General features: G+C 41.7%; 1 protein-coding gene across 1 annotated transcript in view; it reads right to left on the minus strand.

Moving 5' to 3' along the window:
• Positions 1–17,339, minus strand: part of KY (kyphoscoliosis peptidase) — a 106,707-nt gene that overhangs the window by 56,633 nt on the left and 32,735 nt on the right. The window contains exons 4-7 of the mRNA XM_020986092.2: positions 15,815–15,889; positions 12,955–13,017; positions 1,983–2,065; positions 1,040–1,148 (exon numbers count right to left, since the gene is read on the minus strand). Of these exons, the coding sequence (XP_020841751.1) occupies positions 1,040–1,148; positions 1,983–2,065; positions 12,955–13,017; positions 15,815–15,889 (330 nt within the window). The remainder of the gene's footprint in view (positions 1–1,039; positions 1,149–1,982; positions 2,066–12,954; positions 13,018–15,814; positions 15,890–17,339) is intronic.

The raw sequence follows: 17,339 nt of genomic DNA on the forward strand, positions 1-17,339 counted from the left end.
ATTTGGGGTTTTCTTGGTAAAGATATTGGATTGGTTTGCCATTTCTTTTTCTAGCTCGTTTTACAGAAGAAGAAACTAAGACAAGCTGGGTTAAGTGATTTGCCCAGGATCACATGGTTACTAAGCGTCCGAGGCCGGATTTGAACTCAGAAAGATGAGTTTTTTTGACTTCAGGCTGGGCACTCTATCCACTGCGCCACCCAGCTGCCCTGTACCAATGTTAGACTAGCTTCACTTTTGTGGGATTCATAGTAGGGTAGTGAGGAATCAGGGGAGTGCTCTGAGAAGTTTATAGCGGTTTGGCTGAGGCCTTCTATGTTTTCCTTCCCAACTCCTTCGGTGGTGGTGGTGTGTTTGTGGTTTTGACTGCTGTACTTCAAGGAAAGGAAGTCAAAGACTTATGTGATGGGCTTGTGTTCCCTGGGTATCTAGGTAGGGTCCATGGTTGGGCCCTGTGATGCTCTGGAGATGGAACAGAGTTCATATAATACAGGATCTGAGTGTTAATGACATGACCTGAAGCTTCAGCCTAAGAATCACATATCAAATCTTCCATGATTTCTCAATCCCTCACATAGGGTCTACTTTTAATCCCTTCCACAAAACTCTTTACTAAAGGTACCATCAAGGAATAAAATAGACCAATTCAAGACTGAGCTCCTGTAATTTAAACTGCTCTCTTTTGAAGAGAGGTAATGAGTTATGGATTCTACAGTGGACTAGAGACAGCAAGGTGTCTCAATGCGTGAGAGGTCCGGACTTGAAGTTAAAAAGACCAGCATTCAAATCTCTATTCAAACACTTATTTGCTCTGTGGCTCTGGGCGGGTTACTTGACCTCCCTCAGTTTCAGTTTTCTCATCTGCAAAATGGGCAAAATAATATCACCTCCCTCACCAGGTTATGAGGATCAAGGGAAATGACAGTAGAGAGCTTTGCAAACCTTAAAGGGCTATATAACGCTAGTTATTTATAATTAATTTGCTATTACTATTACCACTAGCCCAGAGCTGATTGTTTGTCTATGTTGTATAACCTACCTATGTGATGGCATATCCATACCCAAATGGCTCTGACTTTCTCCAGGTCTGTATGAGCTTCCTGGAGCAAGTCTTTCACCAGTTCTTCCAAACCAGATTTGACCTCCACCTGTTTGGAAAGGAACACTATGCGTCAGAAAGAGGACAACTGTGGAATAAAAGATCCGATGTTGACTGAAGTGTGGAGGATAGAGGGGGCCAATGCAATAGCCAAGTGTGACTCATGGCAAGAACTGATCTGGCCAGTACTGACCTGACCTTAAACCCCCTCTTCTTTTGCCCTTAGTTTATGGTTTCCCTTTTCTTTTACTCATCATTCTTCTAGCCACTAGAGTTTTTGAGGGATCAGAATATAAATGCTACACCTCTTACTTCCTCTTCCCCCAAACTCCTGCCAGTTTTGCAATTGAAACTAAGTTGTTTTATTATTGGGGGGGATGTGTAATATCGGGGTTGGGGCAGCAATGAATCAGGGATGGCCAAGAGGTTCCAGGACCAGAAGAACAACTCAATAGGATAACACTGGTCTTAGCAGACAAGGGAGAAGGTCCAAGGAGGTCAGCTAAGAATGGTTTTAGCAGAAAGGTCTATGTTAGTGGGGTTCATCACCTGGAGGTGGGGAGGGTGGTCAAAAAGAGCAACAGAACTAAGAAGAGTGAAGGTGATGAATTAACTCATCCTTGCTCTGAGTTCATTTTAGCCAGAAAAAATACATAGGAATGGAGGGGCAGGGAAGCTGGCAACAGTAGGCATTTCCCATAGTCTGTATGTCAATGTGGATGCAGACCACCTTTAGAGGAGTTTGTTTGAGCTTGGGTAAGTTTTCAATATTCTAGAGGAGCTCTGAGAAGCTGGACTTTGGTTAGTATGCTAACCCATACCCTGAGAGGGTCTTTCTCTCTGAGAATCAGAGGCAAGCACAGCACCATGGTGGATATCTTACCTTGGAGGCATATGCATCCAATTTTTCAAACTGCCGTAGGTCTAATGGCATGGACTTCAGACTAGACCGATCCCAAGGGTAGGCTGGAAAACACCAAGAGAACTTTCTCAGTCATGAAGGTAACTCTTAATAGTGTTGCTCATTCTAGGAATTGCAATGTCTAGTGAGCTAAAGCCAGATAAATGGAGATATGGGGAATTATAACCAAAGTGGGCTTTTGGCACAGACTAGTTGGAACAGTTCTAACCTTACAGGCAAAAAAGTGTTCACGTAATAGAAATGCTTTTTCTCTGTCTTCTTCTCAGAGACTCTCTCAAGAGATTTGAGTATTATTCTTGGTTCTGTCATTTACTAGCTGGACAAGTCTGTGGGCCTCAGTTTCCTCACCTTAAAATTGTGTGTGTGTGTGTGTGTGTGTGTGTGTGTGTGTGTGAGAGAGAGAGAGAGAGAGCGAGAGAGAGAGAGAGAGGAGGGAGAGAGTGAGAATGGATTAGGATAAATATTCTTCCAACTCTAATGTTCTGTGATACTATGAATAAGATAAACAAAGTCAACATAATTTATTATTACTTAGCATAAATCAATCTCTCCCAGTCAAGTGGATTTTTGTAAATGTAGGTATCATTTAGATGCTGGCTACTTCAGTTTCTCCATCTATAATAAGTATGTCTATAGAGAAACAGGATACAACTAACTCTCAGCTATCTATAGTCATAGGAGATGAGGTGAGGCACTAAAACCTACAAATAATCCATTATCTCATAGCATCCAGTTATTTCAAGCTCTGTATCCTCTGTCCTGGCCATGGATCAGCCTCATGTGTAAGGCAGGGTATATGGGACCCAAGTGGTGCAATTTGGAGGGCACTTCAGAAACTTCTGATCCAAAATATCTTCCCTCCTCAACAAATTATTTAAAAACCCCCCATCGGTTTACACTATGTATAGGTTCATTCTCTTAGCTTATCAGTCATTACTGGCACTGTCACTTTTTAAAATATAAACCTTCCTTCAAGGACTGAAAGATGACATTTTACAGGGGGTAATATATTTATTGAGAAGCATGCTGGCACTGAGGATAGAGAGTAAGCCTCAGGAGCAGGAAGACCTGGGTTTAAGTCCTTCTTCTGGCACACACCTGCCATGTGACCCTGGGCAAGTCATTTAACCCTCTCAGTGCCCCAGGAAACCCTCAAAGACTAAGTTTTGGATCAGTTGATGATTTGCACTGGTAGAGGAAGTTTTCTCATGAGGGGTTTACTATACTAGTGAAATCATAGGCCCAGAACAACACACACACACACACACACAAAATCCAGTTTGTATTTTGTATGCATATACAAACACACCCTTATTCCTAAGACACACACACACACACACACATATGTGTGTGTGTGTGTGTGTATGTATTTGTTGTTGCTATTCTGTCACTTCAGTTGGGTCCAACTCTTCGTGACCTCATTTGAGGTTTTCTTGGCAGAGATACTGCAGTGGTTTGCCATTTCCTTCTCCAGCTCATTTTACAACTGAGGAAACTGAGGCAAACAGGGTGAAGTGACTTGCCCAGGTTCACACAGCTAGTAAGTGTCCAAGGCCAGATTTGAACTCAGGGAGATGAGTCAGGCTTGATGCTCTATCCACGGCACCACCTAGCTGCCACATATTTGTATACATGCAATATATGCACAGATATATGTAATCTATGCACATGTATACCTCTACATGCTTTAAGGAATAAGACAAGATGGACTTTTAAAAAGATAAAGTTCCACATCTGGGTTAAAAAAATCTACAACACAAATATAGGATACAGTTAGTATGTCTAGACTGTGCTTCCCGTGAAAAAGATGGGAGATAGTGGTGGGAGATGTTGAACTACAAATCTAATATGAGTCAACAGTATCACATGACAGCCAAAAAAGCTACTGTTATTCTAGTGTGCATTAAGAAAGGCATAATGGCCTGGACAAGGGATATAATAGCTCTGCTTTACTCTACTCTGGGGCAGCTAGGTGGTGCAGTGGACAGTGCACTGGCCTGGAGTCAAGAAGACCTGAGTTCAAATTTGACCTCAGACGTACACTAGCTGTGTGACTCTGGGGAACTCATTTAACCCTGTTTGTCATCTGTAAAATGAGCTACAGAAGGAAATGGCAAGCCACTTCAATAGCTTTGCCAAAGGAAACCCCAAAAGGGATCACGGAAGATTCAGACATGACTGAATTATCCCACTCTGGTCAGGCCATATTTTGAATGTTGTGTTTTTGTTCTGGGCACCATATTTGAAGACAAGATGGAGTGCTTCCAGCAGAGGTTGACCTTAATGGTAAGGGAACTAGAGGACAAGTCAGATAATGATCATTTAAAAGAAGTAGGGATATTTAGGCTAGAAAGGAGAAGATTCAAAGGGGAGTCGACAGCTATCTTTAAGTATTTGAAGGGCTGTTTTGTGGAAGCATTGATTATTCTTAGCCCCAAATTGCAGAATTAGGAGGAAAGGGGTAGAAATCAGAGGCATATTTTGGCTTGAGGTAAATAAACTTCTTAACAATTAATGCTATCCAAATGTGAAATGATTTGCCTTGGAGGGTAGTGGGTTTCCACTCATTGGAGGTCTTCCAGCAAAGGCTGGAAATCATTTTCTAAGAATATTTTAGCAAAGACTATTTGTGGGTGTAGATTGAACTTGATGACCCTTGAGGTCCCTTCTACCTTCTTGATTAAGTGGTTCATTATTGAGTTATTAACAACTTAGTATTAATTAGTATATATTGGCTTAGGGGCAGCTAGGTAGTACTGTGGATGTAGTGCTGGGCCTGGAGTCAGGAAGACTCATCTTCCTGAGTTCAAATCTGGCTTCAGATACTTACTAGCTGTGTGACCCTGGGCAAGTCACTTAACCCTGTTTGCCTCAGTTATCCCATCTGTAAAATGAGCTGTAGAGGGAAATGTCAAACCACTACAGTATCTTTGCCAAGGAAACCCCAAATGGGGTGACAAAGAGTCAAACATGAATGAAAATGACTGAACAACATGAATCAGCTTATCAGATCATTTCCAAACTGATAGATTTTCTGGAGCAACTCTAAGATAGTGAGATACAAAAGAAATTTCCTTAACGGAGGAAAAAGAAAGAGGTCTAGGGCTTTGGGACTGAGATTGGTATATGGGTAAAACTGGGTGGGTGATGAACCACTACGTAAAGCATCTAGAGGGAGGCAGAGTGAAAAAGGGCACTAACTTTGGTAGTAGTATGGTAGGATACAAGAGAAAATATCCTTATTATAATTTTATCCAGAATTCCCTTTGTCCCCTATTAAAGCTTTTACCCTGCATTTCCCATGGCAGGTGCTCAATTAATGTTCATTGGATAGATGGAGGGAGGGAAGAAGAGAGGGATGGAACTATTTAAAAAGGAGTAGAATGAACTGACTTTGACTGAACTCTTAATGATGCAGGAAAAGGTCAGAAAGTAAGCAGCCCAAGGAGGTTATAAGTCAAAGGAGTCCTAGATACTTGACCAGTTAAGTAATGGACCCTTGAATAATGAGACTTGGCTATCCACACAATTTTATTACCTAGTTTGCAAGATGAAGACAGTAAGTGAAAGAATATTACTAATGTGAACTCAAGCTTTGAAAAATTATCTCCTATTTAATGGTAATCTCCATGAGGGCAGTGGAAATCTCTTAGGTCATCATTGTATCTCTCCCTGGGGCTATGGTGCTTAGTAGATGGTCACTATATTTAAACTGAGTTGAAATGAGCTGAATTGTTTCATCAGAAATATTTTCTAATGTTGCAAGCTGAACTTCCTACCACTATGAAAGAATAATTTGATGTTAAGAAGAACCTGGGCATTTTAATTTATCACTGCCAAGCACTTTAGGATGGCCATTGACAGGGACCCTGACCCCAGAAGTGCTTCGTCCTGATGATTCAGGGAGAAGGCCTCTTTGAGGATGCCCTTTAGTGCTGTGATCAGCACAAAGTGACCAGGAGAATAGAGATGCCAGCCAAGGCAGGAGGACAGGGAGAGAAGGCATGGGAGAAAACATGGAATATTAGATTTTGTGCTTTTTTTGCTTAAATCATAAATACCGGCAAACACCCTGGGAATTGTCATTGAACAAAGACCTTTGGCAACTGCTGATTAGCTTAGCAGACAACAGCGGGAAGGGAGGATGGTCACTGTGGTCCATTGTGACACTGTGGGATTACTTGGCAGTAAAGTAGGAAAACTCCAGTGCTGGGAGTGCCATTGCCAAGGGGCTCCAACCCTTCCGAAGGGCTTAGTCCTGGGAATGGAAAGTTGTGACTTTCTTCTGATCACCAGACCAGCACTGTCCGGTTCACATGCCCTTTAGCTCATATCTCACATACCTTCCATTTCAAGAGTTACTACTCTCAGACACAGGGTCCTGAACAAGAGATCTTTTCATCCATGATACCCTTGAGAGATCTTTGCATCCTACTGAGGCAGAGGGAAGTGAAGAGAAAATTTGGCTGGGATTCAAGAAAACAGGGCTTTTTCCTGGCCCCATCCCTCAGCAACTGTGACCTAGAGCAAGGGACTGCCTTCTGAGACTACAGGGTAGGGATGAAAGGAGGTAATGGTATGGTTATTATTCTCCTTTTTTACTTTTCCATTACTCTCCTGCTCCAGACACTTCTTGAGGAGTAGATGGTAAGAGAAGGAAGCAGTGAGCTGACTAATAGCTCTCTTCCTTCCTATCCCCAACATTCTAGCTTGGGAGATTGCAAAGAGGGCAAGTATAATTGCATGGCCACAAACAGAGATTGGAATTGCCAAGGTCAGTGCATGCTGCTCCAAAAGTATCCAAAAAGTGGGCCAAATGCTTAAGGGAGGTAGGATTGGGGAACCAACTTTCTGATCATTAGCCCCTAAGACTTATGGACAAGTGGGTAATTACAGGGTTGCAGAAAGATGTGGGCTAACACTCTTCTTCTCCACACTGTCTATCCATCCACAGTAAGCAAGGGATTTCACTTTTTTTAGATCTTAGTCCATCCATCTCCAAAATGGAGAATACTAGATGGTCATATTTCACAGAGACATGGAGAGAATCTAATTAATGTTTGTGAAGAGATCCGAAGGCCCTGGAAACCAGATTGCATAGGAGTACAAAGCACTTTCTTTCTAGATTTATTATTTCTTTTGGAGGGCTGGATGTGGGAGGGTTGAAGAAAAGGAGCAAGAGATTGAAAGATTATAGCATTCATCTTCCTGTTTCCAGGTAGGTCCGCCCCTATACTATTCCAGACAGATCAGTCAGCAAGTATTTATGGAGTGTCTACAGACTGAATGATAGAATCAATCACAGAGTCATAGAATGTTAGAGCCCAGAGATCCTCTGGGCCCACCCCCTCATTTTATAGAAGTCAAGGAGTAGAGTTTCAGAGTGAAGTGATTTACCCATAGTCACACAGATGCTGGCTGAGTCTGAACTAGAACCCAAAACCCCAGTGTCTGTGTATGAATATAACAGGTGCTCAGCATTTGTTGAGTGAATGAATGAGGGTGAATGAGGGTGAGGGTACAGGTGACATCTTTTCCACACGCTGTAAAATCTGAAAGTGTCTATGAATCTTCTGACATACTTAAAATCATGCCTGGAATTACTGTGATAATATCAGAAACTAGGGGTGGCAGTCGGGGAAGGGAGAGCCACCCTTTGGGATAAAGTACTTCTCTCTTTGATGGAAATGGACAGTAGTGAGATCAATGCCTCATTTTTTTTTTATAGAACTGCTCCAAATCCAGACCATCAAGTTGCCTTTAGTCAAGGCTTCATATCCAGGTATCTTAGTCATGGTGTGTTGGGTGATAGGCATGGTTGATATGGTTGAAAGAGGGACCTTAGAATCAGGAAGACCTGGGTTTGAGTACCACCTCTGACACGCAAAGCAAGTGCTTAAGCTCTAAATATCCCAGGGAACTCCCTAAGGCAGGGGTTCTTAACCTGGGCTCCAAAAATTTGTTTTTGTTTAAGCTAGACAACAGAATTTCAATATAATTAGTTTCCTTTGTAATCCTATGTATTTTATTTTATGCATGTAAAAATATCATTCTGAGAAGGGGTTCCTATGCTTCAGTAAACAGCCAAAGCTTCCATGACACAAGAGCAGATTAAGACCCCCTGTCCTGGGGTTGTAAGCTGTAGAACACATGCTGACTTACACTGTTAGAAGTTTCTTTGTTGGGGTGCTCCTTTCACGCATGAAATCACATCTGGATCAAAAAAATAGACAAACTCTGGCCACTGGGATTTCCCTGACTACTTCCTACCCTGGTCTTTCCATAAATCCCAGCCATTTAGAAAGGAACCAGCTTCCATCTTCCTACTTAATTTTGAATTATTTTTGTTCGCTCCTTGGAGAAATGTCCAGATTCTCAGAGGGTAGGCCCCTTTCTCCTATCGCTAGTGCTTGTTTTCCCAGAGACTCCAGTTTAGAGACCTTCCCTGGAGTAGGACTCTGGACAGGGTGACACTGAGTCATTTGAGGACATTGTTCCACTTGGAGACACGTGGGCCAGCAGGAAATTTCCTCCCATGGTGAGACAGACATTAAGCCTAAGCCTGAGGACTCAGTAATCAACTGCTCCTTAGTTTCCTGATCTACAGGACACACTTTGCTTTCTCTGACTATTGCCTGAGACAGTCTTCCTGTGCTGAAGCAGTAGAAGAAGAGGAGAAAGGAAAGGGGAGAATGCATTCCAATAAACTCAAGATTTCTTGCTTCTTTCATCAGTGTCTGACTGTACTGACAATTAGCATCCAAATTAGTCTTTTTCCACTTGGCCCTAGAGGACAAGAGTAGTACCAGTGGGTAGAAGTTGCTTTTCTGTTGAGTTGCTTTTCAGTCATATCTGACTCTTCGTGACCCCATTTGGGATTTTCTTGGCAAAGGTATTAGCGTGGTTTGCTATTTCCTTCTCTAGCTTATTTTACCGCTAAGGAAACTGAGGCAAACAGGGTGAAGTGACTTGCCCAGGGTCATACAGCTAGTAAGTGTCTGAGGCCAGTTTTGAACTCGGAAGATGAATCTTCCAGACTTGAGGTCCAGCACTCTGTACTAGCTGCCCCTCGAAGTTATACAGAGGGAGATTTTAGTTCAATAAAAAGGACTTCCAAATAACTAGAACTATCTAAAAATGAAATACTTTGGCTCAGCAGCTAGTGAGCTCCTCATGACTAGATGTCTATCACTGGCCAGTGTGATGCTGGTTTATAACTCAGTCAACATTTCTCTTTTGGCTCTGCCAACTACTAGCTGTGTAAATTTGGGCCTGTTTCCTCCCCATTTCTGAACCTTGGTTTCTTCCTCTAAAAAAATGAGAGGGGTCAGTCTACGTGATGTCTAAAGTTCTCTTCAGCTTTAACATTCTGTGATTCTGTGTCTGTGTCCCATAAGCATTTCTGGGGCTTCACTGGTACAAAAGTCCACAGATGGCCCTGAACTGAGATGATCATCTCTTTCCCTTTCCTCTTGGGATGATATCACTGAATTTCAGGGTACAGCACACCCACTATCAGCCCTAAAGCCTTCTTTCAGTGAGGGGTTGTAGAGAATCAAGCCAGTGCTAGGTCAAGGTCAAGCTCTGTCCATGACCTAAAGAGCACACTTAAGGTCCAAGTTGTCTACTTCTCAAGACAGTAAAATGGAAGATCTGCAGACAGGAGAAGCAGCCTTATAGAATACTCTTTTTCTGTGTGTGTATACTGTTTTTTTTTTCCCTTTTGAAACAATGGAAGGAGTCTCATGGACTTATTATTTAAGGTATTACTACTGGTGACGTACTTGCCCTTCTGATTTCATAGTTTCATTCCTCAGCTGTCTGAGGAGGTGGATGTAATTCTCATAAACCTAGGCTGGGATCACTCCAGGTCTTCACTATAAGAGGAAACTCTGATGGAATAGAAAAGGCATGAATAAGAAATTAGGAGACCTGGGTGTGAGGACCTATTGGCCCAATCATTAGCCATGTGACCTCTCTCAGCCTTGGCTTACCCATCTTTAAATTATTAACTACAGGCCTTGTTTATCTCTAAGGCTACTGTAAGAAACAATTGGAATGGGGCAGCTAGGTGGTGCAGTGGATAGAGCTCCAGCCTAGGAGTCAGGAGGATTTGAGTTCAAATGCGGCCTCTGACACTTACTAGCTGTGTAACCCTGGGCAAGTCACTTAAACCCCAATTGCCTCACAAAAGAAAACAAAAGAAACAATTGGAATAACTGATTCCCCTTCAGGCCTACTTCAGTCTAGCCAAATTGGCATTATTGTGGCCTCTCCTCCCTCCTGCCTCTGTCCATTTGCCTCAGCTATCCACCTTGCTCAGCTGAAGCGTCTCCTTCCGCAGGAGGGTGAAGGTCACGATTCTCCTAGCACTAGCACCTCCCCTTCAAAGTCATCATGTGTCTGTGTTGTACGATGCTATATATGTACATGTTGCCTCCATCGGCTAGACTGTAAGCTTCCTGAGAGCAAGGATAGTTTCAACTTGGCGCACAGGAAATATTTCATAAATGTTTGCTGATTGCTTGGTTGAATATTGGGGGTGAAAGTAACTTTGTAAACTGTAATGCAATACGAATACAAGGGAAAGGAAACGTGTTATAGCGGGGGTGGGGAACCTGTGGCCTTAAGAGCTCATGTGGCCTTTTAAATCCTTAAGTGGGGCCTTTCGACTGAATCCAAATCCCTGGTATAGAAAAAGCAAGCACTCAACTTGCTTACTGAGTCAAGAGTTCAAGCTACGGGCTCTGACATTTACTAACTGTGCGACCACGTGCAAATTCATATCTTTGAGCCTCAGTTTCTTTATACGTGCAATGGGGATATTACTACATGCTTTGACTTTGGGTAACTCAACTAATTTTGGTGAGTTCAGTTTCCTCATCTGTAAAATAGAGATAACAACCCCCTGTCTTACCTACCTTACAAGGCTATTATAAAGGAAGTGCTATATAAACCACCAAATGCTACATTAATGTGAGTGATTATTTATTAATTGTTGTTGTTATTCTCAGATCCTCAAAATGCTTCCACAAATTGGCCAATCAGTATATGGGCAGCACCTGCTGTATAGCCAGAAGAGCTAAAGTCGTGCATGTCCTGGAAACCCCAGGGAAATGAAACCTACTTGCTTTACCTTCCCCTCACCCCTTCCCTCTTTAACAGCTTTTTGTTATCTATACTCAACATCTATCAGGTTTTCTCTGACAAGGGCCATTGCATTGACCTAAATGGATGGAAAGTGGATTTACACATTTAACAGGTTTCTGCTCAATATAGCTCTGAAAATGAGGGATTTTTTTCCCCTTCCATTTGGAAGAAGGATGACATTTCTAAAATGAGGTTGAAAACACTGTTTCTAGCTTCACTCTTTCTCCATTCCATTTCATAATATCTGCATATTTTAAAACCCTATAATGATTTATGCCTCATTAAATCTCCCCTTTGTACAGATTATATAAGGCTCAGAGGCATAGCACCCCTATCCAAATATGTTGTGCATAAATGCATTTAAAATATCTGTGGCATTAACCAAGTTGATCTGATTTCAAATCATAGAAAATACATGGAATAAAGCTAACTATATTTAACACAGAGAATCACAGAAAGCTAGCACTGGGAGAAGCCTTAGAGAATCTCTAACAGAGTTGATTTCCCTCCCTTTATAGGTGAGGAAACTGAGATCCACAGAGGGAAAGGGAATTGCCCAGCGGGCCAGTGGGAGAGCCTAGGCAACAGGGCCAGCCCTTCTGGCTCTCAGTCTGGCATTTTTTCCATTGCTTTCTTAGCTTACCTTCTAAACCATGGTATATTTATATAGTCAATGTTTAGTAATATATTTAAAACTATTTAATAGTGCCTTTAAAATTTAACATAATTATTTTCATAACCATCGAAATACGGGTCCAGAAACCAGGCACTTTTATGTTGCTACTGTTTCAAATGTATTTTCCATAATGGGACTGTACCTAGTTTGGGAATTCATTTGCTCTCACTCAGATTAGTCTTTCCTCCAAGTCATCCCATACGTTGCTCGATTCTTGTATTAATCTTTCTTATTCTCAGATGCTGTTGTATCACTTTGACGCTCAGACGCCTTTAACGGTCTCTTATCACTTCAGAATAAAGTCTACCTTCTTTAGCCTTGGCACTCAAGGCCCTCTACACAGGAGTTCCAACTGATCCTTCTAGCCTTATCATATCTTGACAGTTCATGCTACAGTTAAACAGAACTGGCAGACAGGTGGAACAACGGATAGAGCCTGAAGTTATACTCGTCTTCATGAGTTAAATCTGGCCTCAGACACTTACTAGCTGTGTGACCCTGGGCAAGTCACTTCACCCTGTTTGCCTCAGTTTCCTCATCTGTAAAATGAACTAGAGAAGGAAATGGCCAACCATTCCAGGATCTTTGCCAAGGGAAACCCCAAATGGGGTTATGAAGAGTCAGACTAAAATGACTGAACAGCAACAAAGCAACAATTACAATCGTTATGTTTTCCCACCTCTGGGGCATTGCTTTTGTTTTTTCCTATACGTTGACTGCCTTCCTATCCTATTACCCTTCCCTATCTTTTGGACTCCTACTTATCCTATAAGGTCCAGCTCAAGTGAGAATGCTTCCATAATTTTTTCCTGATGTCCCAGTCAAATATGAAACTTCCTTTATCTGATATAATAGCATTTTGTACTTCATGCATTTGCTTCATTTATTCATTCACTTATGGGATTCCATGCACTGTAGTCATTTGGACATGACTTATCACCCCTAGTGGACTATATGCTTCTCAAAGGAAGAAATCATATCTTCTTTATGCTTGTATTTTCCCCCAGAACTTAGAACACACAATGTGTCATAGACAGTAGACACTTACTAAATGCTTGGCAAATTGAACATTATGAATGAATGCTGTACAACTTGACCAATATTTACCATGGGCATCTTTCCCTCCTGGCTGCTGTGGTCTTGTGTTTCCATTCCGATCGCCTTGAAAACCTACAAAATTTCAAATGTCGTTGAGTCAAGTATAAACAATTCTTAGCTACTCTATTAACACATATGCTTGCTTCTGGTTTCTCTCTATACTTTGCCCCTTGGCCCAAGTCTCTTCATTAGAACAAATGAAGAAAAAACAGTTGAAATTGTTTTTCAATTCCCTACTTCTTGACTCCTCCTGGGTTGGGTGAAGGGGAATGAATGGGGAAGAAGGTGGAAGGATTTATTCAGTGGGTGATCAGAGATTATTTGTGATAAGTGGCTTTGATTTTAGCATTCTATATTGTCAACTAGACTCCAGGAATGTTGATGACAGGGACAGTGCCCCATTAATCTCTAAATTTCAGATGGGGCTTAGCATATTGTCTTGGCTCTTAGTAGGTACTCACACATTTTCGTTGGATTGAATAGGTGCTCTAAGAATTGACCATGAGCTGTTGTTGTTTGTCCTTCATTCTCGAAGAGGACCATGATGTCAGGGGGGTGATGCCATGATGTGCAAGTGAATTGGATTTAAGTGAGAGAGAGCTGTGCAAAGTCACCAGCCTCACTTTCTCCTCCAGAGCCATCTGGGTCCAGTGGCCAGATATAGATTGGGACAAATGGAGATGGCCCCAGGTGCAGTGGGGATCCTTGGCCTTTTCAAGCTAAAGTCTTTAACAGAGCTGACCATGAGCAAAAATGAAAAGGAAGAGGACAGGGAAAGGAAAGGAGCAAAGGGAATAAAGGAAAAGGAAAAGATGAAGAAAATATGAAAATCAAAGGGAAGCTTAATAATTCTTTTTTCAAATACTATATATTAAAGGCTTTTGCACTAAGGGAAATGACCAGCTGTTCCTCACCTTACTGAGGGGCTAAATAAGGCAAAAAATGTTTAAGGAGCAACATAAGTTATTTAAGTTAGATGCAAAAACTTTTGGCAGGGTCCTCACAATTATTGGAAGGGATGTTAAAGGAGTTTGTAAATTCTTTTCTGCTAGGCTTTAAAAATAGGATAAACATAAACTTAGCAGGAAAGCAGTTCACTGGGGAAAAAATCTTTGCAACAAGTTTCTCCGATAAAATATTTATTTAAGATATTTAAGATATATAAGAAACTGATTCAAATATATAAGAATGACAGCCATCCCCCCAATAGATAAAAGGTTAAAGAAGAGGCAGTTCTCAAAGAAGGGGATCCAAACTCCAAGATACCCTAAATCACTAATAGTTTGGGAAATACAAATTAAAATAACTCTGAGGTTCTACCTTCTACTTATCAGATTGGCAAAGATGACTAAAAAGGAAAACGATAACTGCTGCAGATACATGCTGGTGCACTGTGGGTGGAGCTGTGAATTGACTCATCTATTCTGGAAAGCGATTTAGAACTAACCCCCCCCCCCCGCCCTTACATCCAGTGGTATGACTACTAGGCTTATGTCCCAAGATATTAAAAAAAAATAGGAAAAGACCCATATGTGCAAACATATTTATAACAGATTTTTGTTGTTGAAGCAAAGAACTGGAAACAAGAAGAGTTTTCATCCACTGGAGAATTCTTCTATCAAAAGATATAAGATATATAATGGGTATCATATTGCTTGCTTTCTCAATGGGTGGGGGAGGGGCAGGCAGGCAGGCAGGAGCTAATCTGGAGCTGAGAATTTGAAAAATTAATGCTAAAATAAAAGAAAATGGAAGGCTCTATTTAAAAAAGATACAAGAAAGGGACTGGTTTCAGAGAAATCTGGGAAGGCTTGTATGAAGTGAGTGAAGTGAGCAGAACCAGGGGAACAGTTTCTGTACGTTAATGACCACATTGTAAAGAATTCTGATGGAAGCAATAACCAACCATGATTCCAGAGGACTGATGATGAAGCAATGTTACCCACCTCCCACCTCCTGCCATAGAGGGGATGGACCCCAGGTATCAAGTGAGATGTGCAATTTTGGACATGGCGTATGAGTTGGATTTGGTTTGCTTGGCTATGCTTATGTGTTAAAAGAATTGTGATTTTTCTCCTTTTTATTTGGGGCTAGGGAGGAGACGGTTTTAAAAATGAATAAAACCAGTCTTCATTTTTAGGCGTAGCACTGACTGAAGACAGAGGAAGGTATTGTACAACTTTGTTAATATTTTCATTTTTCCCTCTGGAAAGAAGATAAGGGTAGATTTGAACACTAGATCTTATTTTCAAGGCTATCCTGCAATTGGCTTTATTCTTTTCTCAGTGTTTGTTTCAGGGAAAGAGTTGTGTCAATACAGGAAGTGGCTGAGGAATTCAGCTCTTTCTCAGCTGACACTTCCTTCTGAGACTGGAGTAATCTCTTTCCTGAGCACCAAATACGTCTGTACAGAAAGACCCAGACAAGTGATGCAGCCAGATGAGACTCCCACTCACCAGTCTGTGAGACAGATTTTGGGATGTAATACATTCCTCCCACCCAAATGATATGAATTCCCCACAAATAAATAGAAAATTAAAAGGAGCAGGTATAGTGAGTATGGGGAACCGTTCCAGTCAACTGACTACTGAGAAGGAAATAGGAGTCATCGGCATTCCAGAGATCCGGGCCCTTCCCAATGCAAGGCTTTGGATGCAGCTGAGCTCAGGCTAAGGTGCTCTATATAGTTTTCCTGTTTCTCCAAAAAGAATAGAGGACTGTGTATAGACTCCAGGGGCCCAGAATGGCATCTCCTGGGCTCTAGGTCTATTCCCCTCTCTCCTGAATTTCCTTAACATTCCTGAACACATCAGACAGATACAGTCAGTACCCCTGGGGATTCAGCAAACATATGCAAATGGATACTTACGTTTGTCAAAGGAGAATTTCTTAAGTAGCTGTGGTGTTTTGTTCCGAGGGTGTATCTCCACAGTTAAATGAGTTCCTAGAAAGGAAGAGGTGTTGAGAGTATAAGCAACTGCAGGACAGGGTCTGTCAAATATAAAGTATCCATGAAGAAGTATTTATTAAGTGCCAACTCTATACCTGGCACTGTATTAGGTGTTGTGGGGATACAAAGACAGGAAAATGAAATAGTTCCTGCCCTCAAGGAGCTTACATTCTATCAGAAAGGAATATAACATTTTTAACATGTATACCAGAAATCATTGATTCAACAAACACTTAATAATGGCCTCATATGAACAAAGAATTGTACCATGCACTGACAGGAGCACACTAGTGTGCTGGGCAGCAAGACAGCTGGAAATTAGAGATTCGTGATCATTATATTCTGCATGAATCTTCAAAACCTTTTGGGAAGCTACAGCATGGTATAGTAGAAAGAACGCTGTATTTGACATGAGAGGATATGTGTGACTTTGGGTAATTCACTTCACAGATCTGTAGACCTCTGCCTCCCTTCATTGTGGATCAGTTGGACTCTAAAGTCTATTCTGGCTCCTAATCTATGATCCCAGAACATTTATTCCAGTGTGCTGCTACTGCTCACATCATTGTGTCCTCAGTGGTGTCCAATTTCTATTCTTTGATGAGGATTTGACTTGTAAGAAAGATAGCCAAAAATAATTTTGGGCTAAATCTGGCAAATTAGATCACTTTGTGTACAAAACAAGGTAATTAATGATATTGGGGTGTGTGTGTATGTGTGTGTGTGTGATGCAGTGGATAGAGTGCCAGGCCAGGAGTCAGGAAGACTCATCTTCCTGAGTTCAAATCTGGCCTCAGATGCTTCCTAGCTGGGTGACTCTGGGCAAGACACTTAACCTTGTTTGCCTCAGTTTCCTCATCTGTAAAATGAGCTGGAGAAGGAAATGGAAAATCACTCCAGTATTTTGTCAAGATAACCCAAAAATGGGGTCACAGAGAGTCGAATACGACTGAAACAACTGAACAGCAACAAAACATCCACTACACACACACACACACACACACACACACACACACACACACACACAACTATTCTAGGCACCAAGGATTTTAAAAAAAGATATTGTGCTTGTTTTTGCCATCCATACAACCTTATCGGGAAAATGTGAAATATGGATAAAAATGGTAAATAGTGGAGTCTGGCTAATTTTCTACCCTGGGGTAAAGCTGATGAAACTCTCTCTCTCTCTCTCTCTCTCTCTCTCTCTCTCTCTCTCTCTCTCTCTCTCTCTCTCTCTCTCTCTCTCTCTCTCTCTCTCTCTCTCTCTCTCTCTCTCTCTCTCTCTCTCTCTGTCTCGCTCTCCCCACCCCTTTCTCCCCTCCCTCCCTCCCCACCCCAGCTTTATGTTTTCAGTGGTATAGGGACACCTCAGTGAAGAAATCTCCCATTATCAATACAAATCAGCAAATGCTCTGAGATTACAATCTTAGAGACTTCCTGGGAG

The sequence above is a fragment of the Phascolarctos cinereus genome, unplaced genomic scaffold (genome assembly GCF_003287225.1).
Source record: "Phascolarctos cinereus isolate Bilbo 61053 unplaced genomic scaffold, phaCin_HiC Scaffold_726;HRSCAF=1367, whole genome shotgun sequence".
NCBI lineage: Eukaryota > Metazoa > Chordata > Mammalia > Diprotodontia > Phascolarctidae > Phascolarctos > Phascolarctos cinereus.